This window comes from Protopterus annectens, chromosome 4.part0 (genome assembly GCF_019279795.1).
Source record: "Protopterus annectens isolate FY-2018-M chromosome 4.part0, PAN1.0, whole genome shotgun sequence".
NCBI lineage: Eukaryota > Metazoa > Chordata > Ceratodontiformes > Protopteridae > Protopterus > Protopterus annectens.
The window spans coordinates 694,925,058-694,952,016 of NC_056733.1; the positions used below are offsets into that span (position 1 = coordinate 694,925,058).

At 39.6% G+C, this 26,959-nt stretch overlaps 1 protein-coding gene across 2 annotated transcripts in view; it reads right to left on the bottom strand.

Annotated features, from left to right (window-relative positions):
- Positions 1-26,959, bottom strand: part of MORN3 (MORN repeat containing 3) — an 814,260-nt gene that overhangs the window by 719,761 nt on the left and 67,540 nt on the right. For both annotated transcript variants that reach the window (XM_044068660.1, XM_044068661.1), the window contains exon 2: positions 20,590-20,735. In XM_044068660.1, the coding sequence (XP_043924595.1) occupies positions 20,590-20,735 (146 nt within the window). The remainder of the gene's footprint in view (positions 1-20,589; positions 20,736-26,959) is intronic.

Below are 26,959 nucleotides of genomic sequence, written 5' to 3' on the forward strand. Positions count from 1 at the left end.
CAAAGGTGGTGCAGGGCCAACGGATGAGGAGGTCCCAGGCTGGGCCCCAGATGTGCTGGTGCCCGGTGCCATGGCCAGCTGAGGTGGGACAGGTGGGTCCACTGGGACCTTCCTTCCCATACGAGCTATGTTGTCACATGTTTAAGGCAGATATGGGTTAGTAATAGTCAACAGCATTCATGATTAGTTATAACAGCATGTATAGGTATTCCCATTACCCAGGGCACCAGATATAAATAGTTTCAGAGCAGGCAGAACACATGCATATATGGGTAGACAGTGGCCATTACAACAACATGCAGGTTTCATTGATGGCAACAGGCCACCAATATGGGAGCATTTTAACATGGCACATGCATAGAAACACATGTGAATATTTATAAAACAATAGGACATATGTCCCAACAAAGGTTAGGAGTGTAGACATACCAAATGAGTTGTGTAAATCGGTTATTTTTGCACATATGGTAGAGGAGAGAGAGAGAGAGTTTAATTAACAACTAATAAATCCTTGTAGTTTTCACAACATTCATAGTCAATGCAGTGGTCTGTCCCTTACATGTATTATTACACTACCCAATGGTGTTATATTGTACAATGGTATGTTTGTAGAGTAGTGTGTATGGGACCTGTGTCTTACGTACAGACTTGACAAGATGCAGGTGTTAATGCAACACGTGTTGAGACTGCTCTCATACACTTTGGTTGAGATGCTGGCATGACAGGTATGTTTGCATGTACATTCTCTGACTATTACAAGTCTGACTATCAGTTTATATGTCATTAATAGCTGCCTACATTTCTTGGATCATCACACTAATTTGTCAGGGGAACAGGGCAAAAGGCAGGTGATGTGGGACATTTATCAGGACATACTGGGCAGATTGGAACAGTTGAGGGGTATGAATATGCATACCACTCTCTATTTGAGCATTCTAGCAAAATCTGTACAGTTGTTAAGTGTAAATATGCATACAGCTTTCTCTCTGAACATTCTAACAAACTGTGTGCAGTTGTGTGGAATGGTTATGCATACAACTTACTTGCACCCCTGGGATCCAAAGCCCTGCTGTGTGTGACAAAAGCATTACAGTTAAGATCACTGTACACTGTGCTATCAGGCAATTGTTGTGAGGCTTTGCAATGCATTTTGTCTAATATGACTGACCTGTTTGCACTTCATACACATTTTATCTGCATATCACAGTGTGGGTAACACTGCTTACTACAACAGTACTATTTAATAACTGCAACAGTACAACTTCTGCTCATATTTTATTTATTTTTATTTTATTTCTGGTGACTATACCTTTAGAAACTTTATATCCTTGTCTCTCAAGCTAGTTTTTCACTATCTTTTTCTGATTGTTTCTATAACTTCATCTTGACCAGGATGCTAGCCCCGCTCCGTTTGCCCCCGCTATGCTTCGGCTCACTTCGCTCCCCCTACCCCTATTCCCATCCACCCCCATTACAATTTACTTTAAACCTAACTATCCCTCCCCTTCCTGTCCCACTAGCCACTACAATTCCACTTCCTGCCTATTGCCACAACTACCTTACTAATCTGTCAATCTTGTCAACACCACTTCCTCTATACAACTGTCTCTACCTACTCTAGCTGACCATATTTTATTCCAACATGTATTTTCTAATATCTTCTACACTACTCCTTATTCTCTCTATCTCCACCTCTTACCACTCCAATCTCTCTGACCCACTCCTATGTTCATCAACTTCTCACTCATACAACATGTATCCAACTACTTCATATTTTACTATCGCCCCTAATCTCTTTACTACCTCAACCTCAAGTTTATATAAACTATCCATAATACAGGTTTTTAAACTTTCCCACAAAGCCAAGTCAAAACTATACAAACTCCATCTAGCATCTACTACACACTCTCTCCTCACTTAAAACCTACTTTGTTCTGGAGATATCCATCCCAACCCTGGCCTCTCTTCTCTCCCCAAAACTACCTCTACACTGCCCCCATCTTACTCCTCTAACAGTTACCAACCTCAAGTCACAACAATCATCTCAATCCAAATACTTAACTATTTACTCATTGAATATTCAGAGTCTAGCAAATAAAGTCACTGAGCTACACTCATGGATAGCTCTCAATACCCCTCACATCCTCTCCCTATCTGAAACCTGGCTCAAGCCATAAATCTCAAATAGTGAAATACTCCCACCAGCTTATAATATCTTCCGATCTGATAGACCTGTAAAAAAAAGGTGGTGGCGTGGCCATCCTCTACTCAAACAACCTTAACCTCTCACCATACCCTTCCCCAATTCATGACTTCCTCTCAGCTGAAATCATCATCCTTAACTGCCATCTGAATCCCCACAAAAAACTTGCAATTGCCTCTATCTACCTTCCTCCTGGTAACAATCTGCCCATTCTTGAAAGCATCCTATCCTGGTTCTCCCACAACATACCATATCAGATACTTATCCTTGGTGATGTCAACATTGATTGGTCCAAACTCACAACTGACTCCCCCCAACTCAGTATCCACCTACACAGCTTCCAGCAACTTAAAACATCTCCCACTCGCTTCCATAAAAATTCCACTTCCAGCTCCATCATAGACTGGATCCTTACCAATTCCCCCCACCAATACCACAATCCCACCACCTTACCTGACTCCCTCAGTGATCATCTCCCTACCACCATCTTAAGACACTACTCCCATATTCCTAAACCTCACCTTATCAAAGACTGTCGAAAACTATCGACTTTCAATTCATCCCAATTTAACTCCATTCTCCACAACATAGATTGGTCCATCCTAAAACACCTTCCCCTAAACGATGCTGTAAGCACTTTCAATAGCATCTTCATGAATACTCTAAACTCCTTAGCTCCCTCTAGGAAGATCAGAGTAAAATCAAACCATGCTCCCTGTCTCTCCAAAGAGACTAGGTCCCTTATGAAACAAAGAGATTGTGCTTGGAAAACCTGGACTAAAACTAAACAACCACCTTTTATTCAAAAATACAGGCAACTGTGGAACCTTGAAAAAAACATACAACTAATGACAACAAATTATACTATAGCTCTGCTCAGCTTAACAACAAATCCAATCCTCGAAAATTTTGGTCAACTCTGAACAACATACTCTATCCTGGAAAGCCCTCTAATCCCTCCCCATACTCTAACTCTTCCTCTCAGGAAGCAGCTACCCTCCTGAATAAACACTTGATCTCTTCCATCCAAAATCTGGTAACCTCTAAGCCAAACTCTACTTCGACACCCACCCCTCCAAGTCCCACTATCACAACTTTGTTTTCTTTGAGCCATTTCCCATTACTTACATCAAATCTCTACTACTCAAGCTAAAACCTTGCTCTCCTTCCACTGACAATCTATCTCCTACATTCCTCAAACTTGCTGCTGACTCAATTACCTATCCTATATCTATACTAATTAATCGATCTATTCTGGAATCAACTGTCCCCACCCTTTGGAAATCTTTCTTCACTATCCCTCTTCATAAAGGTGGAAACTCCACTGACCCCTCGAACTACCGACCCATTGCCATTCTGTCCCCCCCCTCTCTAAGATATTAGAAAAATGTATTCACTCACAGCTTCTCAATCACCTCCTCGCACACCACTTACTTACCCCTACCCAACATGGATTTCGTCCTCACCACAGCACCACCACTGCCCTCCTCTCCTTTACTCATATCATTGCAGAGGCCCTAGACAACAATAAACACATTTCCTGTCTCTTTCTAGATCTCTCCAAAGCCTTCAATACTGTCTCTCATCCTCTACTACTATCCAAACTCACAAATCTCCACCCATTCCCCTCCGCACTTGCCTGGTTTAATAGTTACATATCTGGCAGGGAACAATCTGTCAAATGGCTCTCATCCTCCTCACCTTTCCTTCCCATCTCCACTGGTGTTCCCCAAGGCTCCATCTTGGGACCCCTTTTGTTTAACATCTTCACAAATGATCTTTACACCTCATGCAAAGAATCCTCCCATATTCAGTATGCTGATGACTCCACACTTATATCCATCTCAAATAACATTCCTGAACTACACTTCCTGACCCAACAGGCCCTACTATCCACTGAACAATGGCTCTCTCACAACCTATTGATCCTAAATCCCAAAAAGACCAAACTCCTACTTTTCCTTCCCCATTCTCTTTCTCATCACAAAACCTCCTTTTTTATTACATCTTCTAACAATACAACTATCCAACCTGACACCCACACAAAACTCCTAGGGGTCATTATCAATGACGAACTAAAGTTCAACCTACACATACTCCAATGTATAAAAAAAAAACATACCAGAAACTAGGTCTGCTATATCGGAACAAAAAATTCCTAACCCCTGACTCTAGATTTACCCTGAACCAGGCACTCCTCCTCCCCTCCCTCTTATATGCCACCCAAGTTCTTACCAATATCCAGGCCTCCACTCTAAACAAACTCCAACAGACTTACCATAAAATAGCCAGATTCATTACTAACTCCCCATACAACTCACACCACTGCATTTCTTTAAACTCTCTTCAATGGCTTGAACTTCCCCAGTTTCTGCTATCTTATCAATTTCATATGCTACACTCTATTCTTTATAAACCCTCCTTCTGTCCATCTCTATCCTCCTTGGTCTCCATCTACATCCCATCCCGGACCCTCTGTACTTCTAACCAACAATTACTTGATATCTACCACCCAAAAAGGTCAGTAGGCAAACTACTCTACAAACACTCTCTTGCCCATGTTTGGAACAAACTTCCCCTTGACTTACGTTCAATCTCCCACACCTCACACTTTAAAAATGAACTAAAAGCTTATTTTCTCAATTCCAGAACCTGCTCTTGCCATGACCCTACCTAGTCTTCCTTCCCTTTATGTACCCTCAAAAAGACATTAATTAGTACCTCATTACACCTCTCTCTCCAATGTGTCTACTATGCATTTGCATAATTTTATACAAACACATTTTTATTGTTGACCTATTGAACTATATCAATGTAAAATTGTTACTTGGCTTCTTTTTAATGCAACTTTAACTTTATGCATGTAACCCAACATATGTGAATCTTTTTGCTATAACTGCTATTATATCAATATTGTTTAAAATTGTACTTGTTTAAAATGTACTACTGGAGCTTTTTTCCTCGGGTCTTCACTGAAAATGGGCCACAAGCCCAGTTGGACAAACCCGGTTAACAGATGTCAATAAATAATAAATAAATAAATAAAGCAACCACATATGACTGCAGAATAAACAGAAGCAATGCAAGTATTACACCTTTATTTGCAGCATATTACACAATCCTGTATACTGGTACAACATTTTCTGAGGCTCTTACATTTATTTGTTATGACAGTACATGCAGGCTATTTACTAACCTGACTCACAACGCATCCTTTGCAGCCTAGCATCATAAGCTTGCTGGTTTGCAGCACGCTCATCTGCAGCTGTCGGAGAAGTGCAGTGATATTTAGCCATACCTATCCATAGTATACACAAGCTAGGCAATTATTAACTATGTAGTGGAAGGAGTACTTACTCAGTTCTGGGGCATTCTGCATCTGCCTTGCTTCCTGGATCCACTGTTCCAGGACATTCCCCCCTCCGCCGCTTCAGGTCTGCATGGTGGTGCCTGACCTGCTCACCAGTCCGGGGGATACCTGTGGCACTAGTGAGGTCACGGGTGAGACTGTCCCAGGCCTCTGTTTTGTACTGCAAGCCCTGGTACTGGACCTGCAGTAGTCTCCTGTCATGGTGCTTTACCAGGAGCCATACCATGAATTTGGACTCCTGGATGCCCCAGTGTTGCACTCTAAAGCGAGTGCCTTCTCCCACTCCAGCCATTCTGCCTGCAGGGGGGTGCTACAACCAGTTATGAGCTGTATTCTCGTCTCTTCGGTTTAAGTAGGGCCGGATTCCCGCACTTTTCCGTAATTGGCCGGTTTCGAACAGGCTAAGCTATAAGCACACCTGCTTACTTCAGGTTGGCACTGCTTAAAGAGGTGAACTTGTGGGAATATTGTATTGGCTTCCCTACACATTGCTTACAATTACTTAGTTGAGCTGTGCTGCGGTTAGCATTGCTTATTGGTTATCAAGCATTATATTTGCCTTTTGTCAATGAAGTCTTACTCATTACAGGTTATATATGTGTCTGGTATCCGTCATTCATGTGCACATACACTGTATGGGATCCTGGGGACTTTATATCTTTATTACAGTGACACCTCAACTCTATTGTTTACTGCAGTACTCCAATTCACATAGTTATGGTCTGTGGCAGGTTATAGCACATTACACTGTACATAGATTCAGTTCACATATTTGATTTGATTTCCCTGTTGTGAGGATTAGTTTGCGGATGCCTCCTTTATATGTATTGCTATCATGGCGTAGCGGTTTACTACTATGACTGTGATGTATAGGGTCCAGAGTTCTAGCCTTGTAGAGGCTGGTTATCTTGTTGCTGGCCAGAACACGAGCTGTTGGGTACAGAGTGATTAAGGCACTTTAAAGCAGTTGTGGTGGGTGTGCGCGGCTTTGCATGGAGCTAAGCAATGCTAACCTCCAGATACAGTTTCTTACACTCAGTTAGCCTCTACATTGGTTCACCAGTGTGATACACGCATACCGGCGCCCAGACAGGCTTACACCCGCTTGCTCCTGCACTTGCAAATGCACTGCATTTGGCGTTTGCATCTGACACTAACACCCCTGGGTGGGGGTGAGGACTACGATAATACCTTCTGATGCTTATTACATCGGCTTACATGCCTACAGTGGGGTGTTGTGACCATGTGTTCATAGGTGTTGTGTAGTGGGTTATGGAACGACACATATGGTCATACCGTACTTAGCCATTTAAACTGGACTGTGCTGCAGTGGGACCCATATCGGGAATGGCTGCCCATTGGGCATAAGCATGCCGGTGGACTGTATGGAATCCGCGGCCTGGCCAGAGTTGGCTTCATACTATTGGTGTGTTCCTCTTACAATCTGCACCTGTCTGGCAAATACCTGAGAACTGACACCATTAAATACAGACAAGTAATTGGGTTTAGGACCCCACATCCTTCAGCCGAGTCATGCTAATGTTTACCTATTATTCTATCAGCTTTCTAAGGTTGTAAGTGGAATATGTGCTTTCCATCCCTATCCGACCTCTCAAACAAGTGGGGACAAATTTCAACTGAATCAGAGACAAGTCAAGAAACACTCAGGGACAATCAGGGACACTTAAAATATTAGTGCTATTAACTTGAAACATTGACAGAATCGGAGCATGTGAATTAATACACATTTTCTGAAGTAAAAGGAGTTTCATAAAAGTTAATTATTGTCATTATTCATTAAGTGTAATTCACCACCTTTCCTCCAAAAGTCACTAGTTTTAGGAGGGATTAAGAGGGACAGATTAGTTCAAATCTGAGTCAAAATTAGGGACGTCCCTGAAAATCACGGACAGTTGAGAGGTATGGTCCCTAGTTGTTCCCCCAGTGGTTTATGTCTTGTCCAGTGGATTTGCTCTTAGGGGTTGAGAGGTATGGGCATAAGCTCTGCCCATTTCGGAATATTACTTACATCCCCGGGGCGGTCCTAATACAAATGCGCCAGCCAACACCTGCACGCCTAGGCCCATGATTGCATACCCATAGTTCCCCCACCTGCCCCTCTTCTACAGCACTCATCCTTACTGTGGGTGCAGGTAAAGTCTAACCACACCACTACACAGTGCCCATTCTCCGCGTGTCAGGACCCATGTGGTATGTTGTGTCGACCCATGGGCTATCAGGCTTGCACAACCTACTGGTCCGTGTACGTCTACAGCCTGGTTTGATGACTCATGACAGGAACTGACTCCAATGATCAGTAATTTTTGGGGTGTCCCACAAGGGACACTGATGTCTGTTTCAAGATTAGACCTGGCAGGTCTCTCCCACTGGTAGTATCCTGCCTGTGGTCTGGGAAGCAGTGGTGTGTTTACTTTTATTGTGTGTCTGTATGTTTCACCAGTCTAGCTGGGGGGGGGGGGGTAGGTTGATGCTACGTGTTACACATTTGTTGATTGGACCCCTCACCCCCATATGCACAGCCTGTGAACATATGTAATTCGTAACTGCTGCATCATATCCTAGCTATATACATTATATTTACACATACACACACATTATATATATATATATATATATATATATATATATATATATATATATATTATTATATACAGATATATCTGTATATGTATGCATACATGTGTATATTTATATACTGCTGTCTATATATATCTAACGACATATGGGTGTATGGGTGTCTGCATATGTATATATCTATATGTGGGTATGTATTTGTATTCTGTCTCTGTATGTATACATTTGTACTACAGAGAGGGAGAGGTATATCTCCATGTAGCTATGGGTAGATATACACACACATACCTCTACATATATACATCTACATCTGCTTATTCTATTCCTTGCCATGTAGATTACACTTTGCTGCAGTGGAACTTGTAGCGGGTGTGACTGCTCGTTGGGCGATGCCTCTGCCCAATGAACACTTTTGCTTACATCCCTGGGACTGTCCATATAGACCCACATCAGCCAACACTTGCACACCTAGACCCATAATTAGCTACCCATAGTTCCCCCACCTACACCTCCTCTACAGCACCCATCCTTACTCTGGGTGCTGGTCGGGTCTGAACACACCACTACACGCTGCCCACTCTCCACTTCACAGGACCCATGTCATACGTTGTCTCGACCCATGGGTCATCAGGCTTTCCCACCCTTGTATTTTGAGTATGTACACACCCCGGTCAAAACATTCAGTGTATCACCTTCTTTTGGTTATATGTCAATTTCTGGGGTGTCCCACACAGGACGCTCCTTGTCTGTGTTCCAAAATTAGATTTTACGGGTGCACTGTGTACCCCCCCGGTTGTATCCTGCCTGTGGTCTGGGGAGCAGTGGACTAATTACATTGTTTACAGGTTTGTGTGTATGTTTCCTCTGTCTGGCTGGGGGGGTGGAGGTCATGCTACGTGTTGCATGTTTCTTGCTTGGACCCCTCACTTCCATTGGCATAGCCTGTGAACATATGTCATTCTTGTGTGCTGTTTCCTATCACATCTGTGTATCTGTGTATATCTACGCACACACACACACACACACACACATATATATAAATATATATATATATATATATATATATATATATATATATATATGTGTGTGTGTGTGTGTGTGTAAGGCAATGCATACCCCTGCGCAGACGCACTTAAACATGCTTACTGGTGCTTATTTATGCTTAAACCTGCTTACTAGTGCCTTATTCATTATGTCACTGACACTTCGTTACAGTTCACTTTTAATTGTTATTATGCAGGTTATACAGCAGACAGATGTCGAAATATGTTCATATACAGATTACCAATGGAAAATGGTATGTGCTGCAGTGGGATTCGGAACGGGAATGTCTGTTTGTTAGGCGGATGCTCTAACCACTACACTATTGCTGTGCTGCTTCATTTGCATATATACTCATATACCCATGACTTCTAGTTCCCCAAACACCCACCCCAACACTACTCTAACACAGCAGTCATTCATGCTCCAGTTGGATACATGGTGTATCCACACCACTACACATTGGCCACTCCCTACTCCTGTAGGCCCAGCCCATGGGTTGACTCACTCCACGTATTTTCAGACATCCCAAACTTTTAGTCCACAAACATTGGTGAAATGAGTGACCAATAGGACACTATTCGCAATTTTTGGGTTGTCCCGCCTGGGACACACGTCTTTATTTCAAGATTAGACTCTATAGTTCATTACATCATTACTCCCGTTAACATGACACTACAATAAATTAATAGGTATGACTATGTGGTAACACACACGTTACACATCAGAGCTAATAATGTAGGAGTTTGGCGAAATTATTTTACAATTAGGACCGGTTTAGTGATTGGCATTGCAGCAGCAGGCAGATCACAGGAATGATTCCATGTGTGAGAAAGTACTCACATTTGATTTTTTGACAACAGCACTGACTTCGGACATTGTATACACTTCTGCATTTTAGCAGTTTTGTCCCTTCCCTCTTATGCACATGCTATTATTCTATCTACTGTCGAGGTTTGTAGGGGCACTTTCATGTTATTTATGTCTGCGAAAGGAATGAATGTGTTACAGGGAATGTACTTCTACATATAGATGTATGCATGTGTGTATGCATATATACTTATAACGAACTCTCTGACCTCCACGAGGCAGGCCAATTAGAACCAGGCCATCCAACCCGGACACGCCTGGATCCATAATTTCATACCCCATAGTTCCTCCACCCCACCAGAGTTCAACATACATGCAAACCATCCATTTTCCAGTTGCTATCACAGCCATGACACACCTCCACACATTGCCCTCACCCCAGTGTTAGGGGCCCTACATGTATGTTGGGACCCCAGTGTTAGGGGCCCTACATGTAGGTTGTCCCAACCCATGTATTATCAGGCTCTCCCACCATTTAGTCTTTGAACATACCTGCCCTTGCTTGTGTAATGGTTGGAGGTCCAACCATCCTAGCAATTTTTGGGTAGTCCCACCAGGGACTACCCTGTTATTGTTTATAAAGCAGACTTAGCAGAACGGCAATGTTACTCCCACTGGTAGTATCCTGCCTATGGTGTGAGTAGCAGTGCTTTGCTCACCCCTGCCCACCTGGGTATGACATACACTGACAGCACTAAATAATACTGGAGTTGCTGTTGATTCCCTTCTCATTCTTTTTGTATGCTTTATTGTTACGACGTTCGTTCTTCATAGATTATATCTGTACATAAACATGCACATACATCTACATAATTATATACATTTCCTATGCTGGGCACTGCTTCCACCCACGCAAGTGCACTCAGACTTGCTTACTGGTACTTATATATGTTTGCTACTGCTTATTTGTGCTTACACCTGCTTACTAGTGCCTTATTCATTATGACACTATCACTACGATTGCATGACATTAGTTAAACATTTCATGCGGTACTCCAGTTCACATTTACATGTTATTATATAGGTTATACAGCAAAACGACATTCCACATGGAAAATGATATATGCTATAGTTGGCCTCGAACTGTGCATGCCTGCTCGTTAGGCGGAGGCTGTAACCATTACACTATTGATGTTAACGTTAATTCCGCATGTTTTTCTCTATTTGGTTGATTTTGATGTGTAAGCTACACTAAGCAGGGGGCAGCGACGTGCAAACATGCTGCACTTCGCTTACACTTTCAATATCGAAGCAATACAAATGTAAAATAGGGACACAGAGAATCTAATTGTGAAAGTTCGAGGGACGGGGCTCAACATTCCGCTACGTGCTTGTGTGTTTACCACTTTGATTTTATTTCAGTGTTCGTGAACACTCTTGTATGCTTAGCATACATTTCAGTATCCACGGACACTGAATTAATTGCTTACTATTAGAGGTGGGCTCTAATAGAAAGGATTGTAGGTTGTGCAACTGTGGGGGCATGTTTCCGCCGCCGTAGAGCAATTGAACACGCCCCCTGCACTGGCACACGTTTCCTGTGCACATCGAGGGTGCGGAAGTGCGCCCTCATAAATATTCATATGGCGCTGCTGCACCATCTGCAATTGGGACGCTCAGCGAAAGGCTAAAACTGTCCTTGCGCCGAGCCTCATGAATCCCAGGGAGAGTTTCTGCACAAACACTGGGCTGCATAATTCAGTTATAGTCTCAAGAAGAAAATCTGAGTGTTGCTGGAAACAGGGCAATGTCTTCTCTGGCTATGTGATTGTAAGAGCATAAGGTGATTCCTTGCTCCTTGAGGCTACAGTACTTTCTGAAAGTGAATCATTTCATTACAGCATTGCACTCAGTTCAACCAAGCTTTCAGTAGAAACACATAATACCATCCCTAGGTAACAGCATTCATTTTAGCTAATAGAATGTTGTGTAATTCGTGAATGCCTTAGGTTGGATATTTTAATTTAGCTACCAAATAGTCTTCCTCTCGATTAAGTCTTTACTTGTTGCTGAATAGTTATGGATCCCTTTCCTTAATTTATTCCATATGAGGCAGGCTACTTCCCTTAAGTACTACCTTCCCTGGTCTTCAACTTGTGCTTCACGGTTCTCTGTTTAAATTGATTGACATTACAGTTTTCTTTTCTCCGTCTTCAGTAGGATTATTTTTGTTCATAGATGCTTCTTTTATTTTCTTTTTCTTTTCTTTCTGTGCACTGCAAACTGGCTGTCACTGTACTCGGTTTAATTGCATCAGGTGTCTCGGTTTCTAATAGCATTCCCAAGTGAGGGTACGATAACAGTTCATGAAATTTAGCATTATTTCAGTCTTTGATGTTAGCCAAGAGTGCTCTTCTCAGTACCTGCAATGTGCCCAGAATTGCCTCCTCCTGTAATTTGTACAGGGCTATATTTACTGGTAGCATATCCAAGAAGACTATAAATTCTTTATTAGACTTGTTGCTCCTACTACTATTGGAACTGTATCAGTATTAATATCTTTCTTCCAAATTGTTCTTGTTTCTGTTTGCAAATCCTGGTATTTTATGACTTTGTGTTTCTCTGTATATAAGACACTGTAGTTACTGGGTGTAGCAGTTTCAATGATCAATGCTACTTTTATCTGTTTTTTTTCATAGACTACTATTTCTGGTTTTCCCAAATCTATTTTTGAATTGTAGGTAATGGGTGAGCCCATGTGATATAAACTTCAGCATTTTCTACAATGCTCTCTGGTTCATGTTTTCAAAGCTTCTCAGCTACGTCAATATTCTAGTGTTTGCACAAACTCCAATACAAGTCTTGCACATTATTGTGGTTTCAGTATACAGACCATCTGCCAAGAGTGGATCACATCCAGCAACAAGATGTGTGACTGTTTCCAGTTCTGTTTTTCAGAACCTGCATTTGTCTGTTTCTCCCACCTCTTTAATGGACTTTGCAAACCAATGTGCAAGAAATCCACTGTCCTTGGCCATCATTATTAGCCTTTCATCTTTTGGTTTCAGTTCACCTCTCCTTAACAATTTCTGCACCAAATCTTGGTCAACATGAAGTTATTCCTGGAGATCTCTGTACTTGCACTATATTTGTGGCTTTTCCAATTTTCTTTCCTTTTCATCAGAACCATTTCCTTATATTTTTTCTTTTGTTTTTTGTTTTTTTTTTGGCATATTCAGTTGCTGTCTGATTTTTGTCTGCTTCTGGTTTGATTTCTATTCCTGCTCGATACTGAAATACTTAGACTTTTCTCCTTATTTTTTAAAACTTTCACTATGTTTGGATCTCAGGATGTCAGCAGATAAGTGTGCAATCCTACAAATGCAGATCTGTCCATGTAATCAATTTCAAGAGGCCCATACCTCCTTCAGAGCGAGGAATGTATAACCTTGGTATACACTGATTTTTATACATCACTTGATCAGCATGAAACATTTTTCTTGTTTTCTAGTCCAACTGGCAAACAAAAGAAAATCCTAGCCAGTCAATGACAGTCAGCACCTGACCTCACCCTCACCTCAAAAAGGTGAAGTTAACAAAATGTATTCCCCCCACCCAAAAAGAGAAGACCTCTAACAGGGTGATGTGAGGTGCCAATGTTTGGTGGTGTAGGATAAATGAAAGGGTAAATAGTGTGTTAAGACAGTGATAGCTAGTCAAGCTAGCAAAAGCTAAAAAAAAGCATAACAAGCAGGAGAGTGGATTCAAGCAAAAGGTTAATTCCCTAGCAGTCAGATTAGAAAGATTTGTAACTGGTGATCGCACGAGATGCAGAAAGAAAAAAAATATGTAATGGTAAGAATACAAAGGCTGAGGCAAGAAAAAGGTTTAGGCAGGACATTAATCTCTAGGAAGCAGACTGGAATAATTTTGTACCCAAATCTGGGGAAAAAAAAAACAGACATTAATGAAACTGTTTAATTAAGTGGGATTCACCCAACTAGTAAAGGAAGGCATGAGGAAAGAAGCTATTCTAAACAACATACTTATGAAGGTTGGAAGGAAAAGAGATCTTGCAGTAAGGGTATACCTTGGCCAGCAGTAACCTTACTAGTGTTTGGTTCCCAGATGGGGAAGATGAAGGCAGACAGGTGAACAGCACGTAGGTACATGACTACAGGAAAACAGATTAAAAGACAATGGATGAAATGGTCTGAGGCAGACATAGGGGAATGGAGAAAGAAAAAAAAAAAACCTTTGTTGAGTTAGGGTTAAACAAAGTTTACAGCCAACTATGAAAAAGGATTAGGCAGAAACTGCAAAGTAAATAGAAGGAAGAGAACAATGTGATTCAACAGGGAAGAAGCAGGAAGTCTGAGCTAATGAAATGACATTCCAAAAGCTGAGAAGGAAGTGCACGAATATAGATAGCATTATTAGGATATCAGGAGAAGGACATCAAATATGGTAAAAAATGACAAGGTAAAATTGGAGAAGAAATTAGTTGCATGTATCAAAGGGTTTCTATAGATAAGTTGTGAATGATGGAAGCTAAAAACCAAGCTTTAGAAATTGCAAAAGAAGAGCTGGTAGTATAGTATAGATGTAGACAAAGCAAAACATTTTTACTGAATTTTCCATTCCAGTCTTTATTAAATAGACAGTGGTGGCAGGTGACTTTAAATCAAAGGGGGGCTGCAGGAGACAGTTGAATGGGTGGGGCTAACAGCAAGGGGTATGACCATCTAGAAAGGGGTGGAGCTATGCTCAAAACCACAAAAACTGGGACTTTAATTAAATACACTGCCCTGGGTGCCAAACCGTCATTATGAGAGTCCAATCAAGACAAAATGAAGTGTAGAAGAAAAAAAATATTTCAATGCATTGGCTACATGACAGCTTACTTAATATCTAGATGGAAACAAAAGGGTTGTGAGGCATAAAAAAAATTACTTTTGAAATACATTACTGAAATGCCAGTCAAAATCAAGTATACAAAAACAAGCAGCACTCAACTCAAACCACTTCTCCTTGCACTGCAGTTCTAATTATAATTTATATTCATCTTTATAAAATATACCAAGTAACATGCTGAAAGTAGCAATCTCCGTGATACCCCCACTTGTAAAAATGTTTCTTATCCAAAAAAGACCTGCTGCTTGACAACTGTCTACTTGTTTCATGGGGAAAACATGATCAAAAGTAAAAAATGAACAGCAAACAAGAAACAAGCTCAAGATAAATTGCTTAAAGGATTACTATACAGATTATGGACCACATATGATAGACTGGCATTCTGTTTAGTTTACAGGTAAAGCCTGCAAAAATGACTGCAAGTCTCCAACAAATGTAATGAGCTTCTGAAAATACTGTAATCCTGCCCTTTATTACAAATACTGTCATATGCATTTCAGTACCTAAGGCTATCTAGTTATGTAAATATTCTCTGCATGGCAACAACAAAAAGGCTTTCAATGTTGGTAATTCTTTAACAGTATGCTTATTAAAGCTTACTTGCATCTTACAATCTCAGGCAAGCTTACCTGATGGTCATTAAAGCATTGCTACTTGAACACAGAGCAACAGGCACTGCAACAACATGCATTTTCTGAATAATAAGAAGCATAAATCAACAGTATAAAATACGACAGAAAACCCGAACATTCTGCAAAATCAAGGACAGACGAAAAGCCACTGTACTTGTGTCTACCTCAGACTGGGGGATATTCTGTCTGCACACTTCACTGCATAACTGCTCCTTGCTTTGCTTGGACACATTCAAAGTCACTACATGGGGGAGTGGGGTACAACAAGTATGTTACTGTCACAATTTGAAATGTTGCTGGCTGACGGTGATGGCCCTGACACATCTGTCATACTCTCAACCTCGGAACAAGAAATCTGACAAAGCCAAGTGGGACAAAAAGGCCCAAAAATAAGGACAATTTTTAAATATTGCTCTTTCAGACAGAAAGTTAAGTTAATAAAATAGTAGATTTTGTATTAGTATGAATTTTCTGAAGGGTATGAAATCTGAAACTCAACATGTCTGTCATTTTCTAACTTCAATTTTTAATGATTTGCCACTAATTTGCCAGAAAAACCACAATAAAATGGACCAGAAATGTTATGCAAAAAATCTGAATAGTCTGCAAAAATATGTACACACAGACACACAGGCTCTCTGCCTCCATATGCAGTTTATCATTCTTCTCTCTAAAAAAACATGTAGCAGAAGAGCATGTAAAGCATGTGTGTGTGTGTGTGTGTGTGTGTGTGTGTGTGTGTGTGTGTGTGTGTGTGTGTGTGTGTGTGTATATACACATACACACTTTCCCTTTCACAGCCTTCCCCAAAAAATTCAAAAGGATCCCCGATGTTCTACCCAGTCAGAGGGAACCAGCAGTTCAAGAAATCAAAAAAAAAAATAAAAAATAAAAAACTGCTAGAAGAGAGTCATCCATGTCCCCTCAGACCAGAAAGAATCCAGAATTTACTCAAGATTCATTTTAGATGTTAGTGAAATAAGCACCTTCATTTATCCTTGATGCCCCTCATTTATCCTTGATGCCCCTCCCTCCCTCTTTGATATCTCTTGATGAGCCATCTAACTAAATACCGTAGTCTAGGAGAAAGTGTTTGCATGTACCATAGATAAGATAGCTTGCCCTGGGCAAATCAAACTATATATGACAAATTTAAAAGGATGCTGCATTTCTCTTCCAAAACTGGTCCTGTGAAAGGAAAGTGAACTGAAGATCATGGCTAATAAATAATGCGGGCAGATGTCTTAGTCTTTTGAAAAACATATACAAACATATCGCTGCAACAGCTTTGTGCTAATAACTTTTCTGACATTTGTTTGTCCTGTTTATGATGCGTTATACTGTGACATCCAAGAACAATCTATTTGAAGATTATATGATGGACCCTACATGTAGTCAGGAATTAATTTAAAGCGATCCCCTCGATTAATAATTACAGTCCTGTCCTACTGAGAGCTATGCCTTTGGAAACTTTTTTTAAAACACTACATCTTGTATGCAACTGCCACAAAATGCTTTGGAGAAAGTGCATATCACCCCCCCCCCCCCCACACACACACACACACACCGGAGTGAATGGGAATGTTCTTAGCATTCTGCTATCCATCTTGACAAAAACAAATGCATATTCTATAACTACTAAACTAAGGCACCTTATGTCACCTGAACACTACTAAACATCCCACAACAAATATCACATGAACTGCATAGATTACACAAAAGGCCTAGTTTAATAACTGGATATAAACATTCTGACAGATATTAGAAATTATTCAAAAATGTCTGACAGGTACTCCTAAACTCTCTCTCTCTCTCTTATCATTTCTGTTCCCTATTTTTATTTTTGTAAAATAAAAAAAAATTAAAAACAGAAACTTAGCCAGTACTCTTCCTATCAATAGCCTTGCCATTCTTCTCTTCATAACTAGTCTTTCTAAACAATCATTTGGAGTCCATCTTCCCTCCACTTACTGGCATATTAACTTTAAATATATCTCATTTCCACCTCGAAAATAGCCTAAAAGATGCATCACCCAGTTTTATCCTCAACACTACAAAACACTCCTTCATTAAGCACTCTCCTGTCATAAGGAACTAAATCTCTCCGGATTTGTATCAAGCAATTAGTAAAATACACAAAAACATTACACAATATCCAACATACAGATACAGTAATGGTTTGTTCTAAAACCAGTCCTGGATGTCCCCTAAGTTTAATTACTCTTTGTTTAATGGAGAGTAAGTATGCATTCCATTCAACAGTTTGATATGTCAAAATACAGGTCCAATGGGTAAGGTAAATCAATATGCATTTCATTTCTAAGAACTAGAGTCCTTTTGTTGTCACAACTTTTCATGAATAGGACCTGAGCCTATATCCAGACAGAGGCAGTAAAGCATGTAACATTATTATGTTAGCATTCAGTTTCAGTAACTTTCTCACCATGTGCTACTGCTGGCAGTACGTTCAAGTATTTTAAGAAAATCGTATAAGGCACAAATAAACAGGGAAAGTAATCACGATTAAGTGAAGTTTGAAGGTTCTTAAGGCAAATTCTAAACCACAGTCACCAGAACGGTCACCAGTTGCTTATTGTCTGTCTTCTTCAAGACAAAAAAAAAATCAACAGTTGGCATACAGTGTTTGGATCTGCAACATACTGCAAACTTTTTGGAGTAACCTACACTTTGAATGTCCAGTAAAACAGAGAAATCCATTGCAGCTAAATTACCCTGCTATTTTTGAAGACTTGCTGATGGGTGCTGAATATGCTCGCTACGAGTGATTGAAAAAGAAGGGAAACATACAAGTCAAGTACATGTGCACTGCTATTTCCAGAATCATGTCACAGGCACAGCACAGGATATTTTATGTTTGTATGCATGGCTAAGTGCATATACTTATCTTGAGCATACATGTTCTTGTTTCCCTACATAATTAAACGTATTTGTGTCGCTAGAGCCCATTATGGACTTTGTACTAGCTACAAGCGGCATATAAACCACAAAATATGGTACCATCACTCATTAGTACTACGATTTTGTCATCAGGCACTACTCATAGCTGGCAGCCTGCAATCTAAGTCAAACCCTGGGGGAGGAAAGGGGGGCACTAGATAAGAGGAAGGAGGACTGTTTCAGGGCCCCCAAAAACACTGATGCATTTTATTAAAAACACTGGCCATAAGATTCATTGTCCAGCGCATGAACCTAGACTCTAATGACATACTGCATGCTTCAACTTGTGGAATGGTTCCCAAAATGATCTTTGTAAATGTGTCACTATTATGTCTTCAATGTTATTATTAATGTGTTTAATTTTTTTTCTTGAAAATATTTGAAGTGTTCAATGAAAACGTAATGGGTCTGTAAGACATGGTTTTCTTGGTAAAGAGTTCAAGGCAGTATATTTGTTCCATATTTAAACAGCAAAACTGCATTTTTTTTAAATTATTTCATAACTTTTGTGAAGCACCCCATTTATTGGCGACTTCAGAACTATGTCAACTTCTCTAAATCAGTACAAGGCACTGGCAGATATTTTGCATATGCTATTGCCCTCACCTAATCTATCTAACACAGTCACAAATTTTATTTCATACATCTAACATCTCGCTCTCAAACACTGTACCTCAGTCCTGTGTGTATGAACATTTACACAATTCTTGTTGTTACTTGTTAATGCTAGGTTTAGGTTACCAATGGGATAAACAGTCATCCTGTGCACTCGCTCCAAACCACAGATGAACAAAGGAAAAAAGTGCCAATAAATAAATAAAGGCTTTCCAACATGTCATTGTTGTGTGGTGTGCTTAAAAATTGAACCATGTCAGGTACGATCTAAAAATAACCATAATATTATTACTAGAAAAAAACATTATGCATACATATATCAGTCTGAGCAGTCTCAGTCAGTCAGCTCTCAGCTCAGTTAGTACAGACAATGCACACACTCTGTCCAATCAAAGTTAAACTAAAGTACTACTACTGACTGGTTCTCACTCTCTTTTTCACTGTACGCAAAATGCGGGAAGAGAGCGAGAACCAGTCAGTAGCTAACTAGCCATCCACATCACTTTCGAGACTGCGGACATAGCAATCTGATCCCCTTCCATTTTACTGTGTGGTTAAATCGCATAGACTTCTGCGCATCACACTGATGCCTTCTCTCCTTAATCTGGACTACTTTTACAGCAGTCCAGATTTACAGAAAAGTGAAAACTAGTTTTTTTTTAAAACCCGGAACTCGCCGAGCACGCGCAGTTCGAGTTCCAAAGCTTATTAGTGAGCCAGCCAGCCAGCAGTAGATTAATTAGTAAGTAAAGTACAAATCGAAATAATTTATAAATATTTTTTAAAAGTTTTTTTTTTCTTTCTTCACAGCTGGGGGGGGGTTGCAGTCCTGCAGTCCAATGGCACGAGCCGCCACTGGAAATAGATGGGAGAAAAAGGTGTACTATATCACAGACTTAGGTGAAGCATAGACAGACTTTGATAAGGTTTGCTACTTTGCCTACCAGGGGTTGCTTTTGTGAATTCTTGCTTAGTTTTCTAGGTTGTTCTGTGCTCATTAAAGTGAAAACTACAACAAAAACATAGATAAAGTATTCTGGAAACAATACTTTATGACAGCATCTTTGCATACTACAAAATGACTTATGAATATTTCTCTTTAAATTGTTAAACTCCTTTTCCTCCTGTCTCTGCAAAATTACATCAGCAGTGTGGTAATGGAATATTGTCTCATATCAAAGTGAGGAATATCAGATAAGCGACATAATAATAAATCAAAACAAAATATATCACATGTAAAAGCTGACTGACTTTAAAAAAAGTCCTCTTAGTTTTGATAATTTTACTCATATTTCTAGACATACAATATGCATCAAACCATGCTGCAGAGTAACGGCTTTAAAAATATAAAGAGAAACATGGCAGGGTATCCCAGGAGCACATTTGTGTTATGAAAGTATATGAGAATGCTCACATTTGTCATTTTGTTACCTTCTGTTGGCTTGCCTTACCATGTTTCTTGTTGTCCAGCCACTCTCCAGTGTACTGATCCCCATTTACTGAATAAACAGTATGTCGAATCCCAGATTTCTGTGCTTTTCTGTCCCATTCCTTCCAAGGAGGCTCTATTTGCCTGGACTGCTTTAAAAAAGGCATACTATATGAATGGAACAAAAATTAATATTAATTAAGAAAGCACTGATTAAGTCATCACATAGACGTCACTATTCCAAGTAACAGACAAGACTTGTTGTGGGTGCAAAAGGCATCAAGCATAGCAAACTTAAGCAAATAAAGAGAAAAGACAATCTCATATGAAGTCCCAATGAAACAAAGAACAATAAAGTCATTACAAATTACAATTTTGGAATGGCTATCAGTATTTCTGTGTTGTTAATTTTGTACTGCCAAAGCTATAAACAATGACAGAAACTTGTTTTTAAAGTTCACTGCTGTCTTACAAATGAAAACCATGTTGCAAAAGTTGATCACAGCCTTCATCAAGAAAAAAACTATCACTGTTAATGTATTCATTAACATATTAAATGCCACACTGATTTGTATATTCTAAAACAAGGACACAATCTTACTGCAGTAATACCTACATCAAAGTGTACAACAAAAAAAGTGATATAGAACACCCCAGTTTGGAACAGTAGTTAGTTCCTATCTGGAATAAATTTAATGACAGGGTTAAGAAATGTATTCAGCTTTGTTGTTCTAGGGCACTGGAAATGCACTTTGTTGGTGATCTGTTTCTGTACAGACACAGGGAACCAAGTAGTATCATACAGTGGCAAACCAATGCACATATGCAAGTCAGACGTGCTGTACATTTATTAAGATTAATATGCAAAACTAAATCATGAATGATACATGGCATATAGGTAAAATCTGTATAAGGTGTGCCTCCCTTCTAACAATATACATAGACGCAATACCCTGCTACCAAGCACATCAACGTGATAGGTAGGATAATGTTCCAATGTTTTTGTAATCTCTTCCCCTCTCAATTACTCCAGGTGTAACTGAAGAAGTAATAATTTTGGTAATGTACTAAATTAAAGAAATACAACATCTTTGTTTAGCTAGTACGTTCCTATCCTCTCAGTCATATAAGCATGGTGGTTAAAAGCCAGTGCTCCAATTCTAGCTTAGTGGCACGGGGACCCTTCTACCTGGTTCCCCACAGGAGCACTACCTTCATGCATAGACCTGCAAATGTAGAGTACATGTTGATTCAGCCTTCCATTTTCAGACTAAATAGGCATGTGCACTGTTTTACCACTCAATCATTTCTGTCAGCTTTACTCTGGTAGCATTTATAACACTGTGCTGGTTGCTGGCTTTCAGCCTGAAATGGCACCCTGTGGTCATGATTTGTTTCCAGGATCATCCCAGAGGTACATGGATTCCAAAAAACTTGCAGCAACATGAATCACTTATGTGAAGGCTATATGAGGTTTGGCATGATGTTTACCTCATATACACAAGGTACAGGGCTCAATTTACACCTCTGAGGGAAAACTGGCTAGCTTACAATGGCCCCAAATGGCAGCTAGCCCAGAACTTGGCTATGAACCTCCGAACGTATGATTATGCTCATTCACACCTTGTGATATCAATTACTAGGGCATAGTGCTACTTTTAGTGATCTGGCAAGATATTTCATAGACAGACAGTGAGTGATGAATCTCATGAACTCAGGTCACTGAGAGCTGCAATCGCCATCAATTCCTGTCTATTATCTCCTATCCAAATGTCTAAACGCTTTTTGAACTTGTTCAGAAGAATGCATTTGTATGCATTGTAGCTATTTATTCTATATTCTGGGGAGGTGTGGCCTTTCAAATGTGTCCCTTTTCTGTCATCAGTAGCATATATTTTCAACTGCAGATTATCACATATGATTTTTACTGCATATACACTATAGCTTGGATCCAGATTTAAAGACAAAGTACAACTGTATGTGAGATGCTTACTATAACAGTAGATTTTTGAGAAGTCACAACAACATTAAATAATAGTGTCTGTGTTTTCCTATATTCAATGCCAAAGTTCCTTGACCAACATTTCTTCAATTAGTTGCATATCCCCTCCATGGAAACAGGATTGGTTACCTCATAAGGTAATGATGTAAGTGGCATGAGGCAATATTATATATTTTAGTTATTTATTTACCTTGTGTTTACCAGGTTAACCCTGATGGTCAAGGCCCATTTTCAGAGGGAAAAGAGAGAAAGAAAAAAACAGATGTGTATACAAAATATGAAGCAAGTTACAATCTTGGGATACCGTTTTTTTTAATTTGCATATGTCCCATGGGTCTCCACTATAGGAGGTTACACTATTACTCAGAGAGAGACTGTAGTTTGGCTGAGTTCTTCATGCAGTTTTACTGAATGGTTTGCCTACAAGACCTTTTTACCTTTTGGTTTATATATATATATATATATATATATATATATATATATATATATATATAAATAAAATATGCACATATAATATATACTTTGATAAAATGAGGAGAGTAAAAAAGCCATTTCATGCTTCATTCGATGCATTATGAATAATCTACAGCATAAAAGCATTAAAAACGCAAGCATTACAGGTAGATAAGCAGTTCTATAGTAACATGTCTTAGGAGTTATGTATTATAATGGCAATAGTTAAGAGGAAAGGGTAGTTAGGGGACTCCACATAAGACTAGATGAAATACAGGAAAAAAATGAGGAACATAAAACTTTGATGAAAAATTATTTATATTGAGGATCTCTTTAGGATCAGTATTCCATCCATTGGTCAGAAAAAGGCTAGGTGCAAAGATATATCCAGCAATGTAATTTATTTTCTTTGGTTCTTCAAGTCTACATTCTCCCATCCCCAGAATCTGATGCTTGTGGTAGACAGTTGTATTAATGTGATCTATAGTAGTCATAAAACAACAAATTTAAATTTTGTAAATAACCCTAGTAATATGCAAAAACAATTGTTGGAGCCACATAAAAACAATCAAATGCCTAACATATACTAATTAAAGTATGGTTATGTTTTTGTCAATGTAGTTCCCTAAATCTGCATATAGAAAACCTAAATGAAGGACAGTATGCAAGATTAAACAACACAACTGTATATTATTGCGTCTTTCGGCTTTTCCCGGTTAGGGGTCGCCACAGCGGAACTCCGGTCTGCTAATGATTGGCAGTAGATTTTTATGTGCCGAGTTGCCGGCCCTGAAGCACAACCTTCAATGAAGGTACGCCCATTCATGCATGTCTCCACACAGAAGACGCTGTAGCTGAGAATCGAACAGGACAACGTCTTACTGTGAGGCGACAACGCTACCGCAGCACCACCACCGCAATAAACATGAAAAATATAGTCAAGGGAAAGGTCATACAGTGAACAGCATGTTATCAAAATCAGTACAGGGCACTCCATTATCTGTCATTTCCCTAGTTATAACTGAAGTTTTATATAAACATTTAAAACAATCTTAAATAGTAATCCTTTGCAACTTACAATCTTCCTCTAGAAAGTATAGACAAAAAGAGGCCTGTAGGAATCAGCATTTCTTCCAATACCAGTATGGTAAGTCCATTCATAAGATTGCCTGTGTTTCCACATGCAACAACAGTAGAACAACATAACAGGCAGTACAGATTCCAAAAGAATTTTGCTGTGATACACAGACCATAATAACACAGAAATATGTGTAGAACTATTCACCATACTAAAATACAGAGAAATTCTACCAGGGATGTAAACAGGGCAGATTTACTGTTATAGTGACCACTTTTTGAAGATCTACTGTTACATGGTAAGTACACTAAGCACAACTGTACTATATTCTTTGGAGAGGGTCATTATAAAAGTACATTGTAATATTTTGGTGGACTCTCAAGCAGCACCATTTTCTTCTGGGAGGTACAGCTATTTAAAAGCAATTTTAAACTGTATTGTTGAAACATTAATTTTAGTTTTACTTTATTTTTATTTGATTTATTTTACATTTGTTTACTGGGGAAGTCTGACTGGGCTGTTGGGGCCCATTTTCAGTAGAGACTTGGGGAGAAAAGCTCCAATGAATAGAATACAATTATGAATATAACACATTACTTATAACAGTATAATATTAGTGCCATTAAAAAGTATGGCATCATCAAAATCAGTTAGGTATTTTGAATAGTACAATTTATAGAGAAGAGTGATTGTACATCTAATAGACAGCATATCCTTAATGGATACTGCAGAGAGTCATACAATGAGAGTAGTCAACATAGCATCAGAATATCGCATTTATATAATATAGTAGGCTAGTCATATATTGTGCGTGTTCATCTAGGCATATCAAGAAGTACAAAGAGCATGCAGGAGAGAGCAGACAGATGCTAAATTTAGAATACAGAGATAAAAAGGGGTTGCAAGGTTATTAGATTAAGAAGGGGAGTATGTTTAGCCTGGCTTAGTGCAGAGCAGAGTCAGGCGTTAGTTAGGTGTTCCCTAAGTAGTAGTTTGAATATGGATGAGTTATATATATTCTGAGGCACAGAATTCCAGGACCCTGATATTTTGTTGGCGTAAAGAGGATCACCTTGACTATTATTGGATTTAGTTACTTTGTGTAGCAGGAGGATCTTAGTGATCTAGAGTTGGAGAGGGGTTGAACTAAGTCCTTGACAGCCTGGCAGTTTTCAGGGTGGTGAAGGGTGGAATGAGGTAAAGATAGTTGGTTAAAGGTTAGAGATTATGTAGTTCCATCCATTTTAGTTGGTATAGTGTTGTGCACTGGTGAGATCTATAGGGGAGGTTTGGAGCAAATGTGGCAATTTTATTATAACATGATTCCAGTTTGTTTAAGTCTGTTTACCTGAGATTGGTAAATATTGGTGAGGCGTATAAGAGGGTAGAGAGTAGGTGTGTTCTGGAAATGGAATGCCTGGTGGTATCGGTTAGGTAGGGCTTAGCTCTGTAGAGTGAGCCTAACTTAATGTGGACGTTTTTGATAACTGGCACTAGGTGTTTGTAAAATTTGAGACTGTTGTCAATTGTGACTCCCAAGGAGCTTAGTGTGATGGACAAGCTCAATTTTCATTTTATTGGAAGAGTAGATGATGCGTGGAGGAAGGTGATCCGGTGTTTTACTGCTGGTGAAAAGCATGAGCTTGGTTTTGTTTGGGTTGAGAACAAGTTGGGAGTTTGAAAGGCATTTTTTGATGTCTAGGAAGGATTGTTGGGTTTTCTGCAGGAGTTCTGGTAGGGATGTAGCTGAGCAAATGAGGGAAGAATCATATGTGTATTGGACAATGGTTGCATGTTAAGTAGCCGTGCAGAGTTTGTTTGTGAAAATGGTGAAGAGCAGTGAGCCAAGAACGGAGCCTTGCGGTACACCCAAAGAGATGGGTAGTAGGGTAGAGAGTTCATTTTACCACCTAACTGCCTGTTGACGGTCAGATAAGTAGCTGGTGAACCAGGAAGGGGCTGTTTGGGGTAGGTTTAAGGAAGCTAGTTTGTTGAGAAGTTTTTGGTGGGATACTGTGTTGAAAGCCTTTGACATATCTAGAAGGATGACGGAGACAAGCTGGTCATTGTTTCTGTGTTGATTGACTGAACTGACGAAACTAACAAGAGCTGCTGTGGTGCTATGTTTTGGTTGAAAACCATGTTGGGATGTGGGTTGGTGGCTGTTACTTAGGAGATAGTCAAGTAGTTGTGTGTGTATGCATTTTTCAAGAATCTTAGCTATTTGGGGGAGAATAGCAATAGGCCTGTAATTTGATAACTCAGTGGAGGTCCCACCTTTGTGCAAAGGGATGATAAAGGAGACTTTGCAGATTTTGGTGATGTAATGCTCTGTAACAGTCCAGTTAATAAGGACAGATATAGGCTAGGAGATGACATTTGTGACTAGTCTGAGAAATTCATTTGGTAGTTGATTAACAGCAAGGGAAGAGCGATTAAGTTTGGATAAGAGTTTTTAAATGGTACAGATTTGTATTTGATTAATGGAGACAGATTTCAAATTAGTCTCTGATCCTGTGGGATTAGATGGATTTGTGGAGAAAGATTTCTGGTCAGATCAAATAGAGGGGTATTGGTAGTATTGGTATCATTTTTAAGTAGTGATAGTATAGAGCTGATAAAGTGTGAGTTAAATTGTGAGGCTGCACTATAGTGGAGTTAGCTGTGGTGGTAGCTGGGGTTGTGGAATGACCAAGTTTTAATAATAGATTCATAGCTCTCCAGAATTTCTGGAGATTGTTTTGATGCAGTTTTGGGGTTGTTGTATAGTGTAGCTTTTTGTCATGTTTAATTTGTTTTTTGACCTTGTTTCATAATTGATGGTAGGTGTGTTTTTTTTGCCTCGTTATAATTGTACCA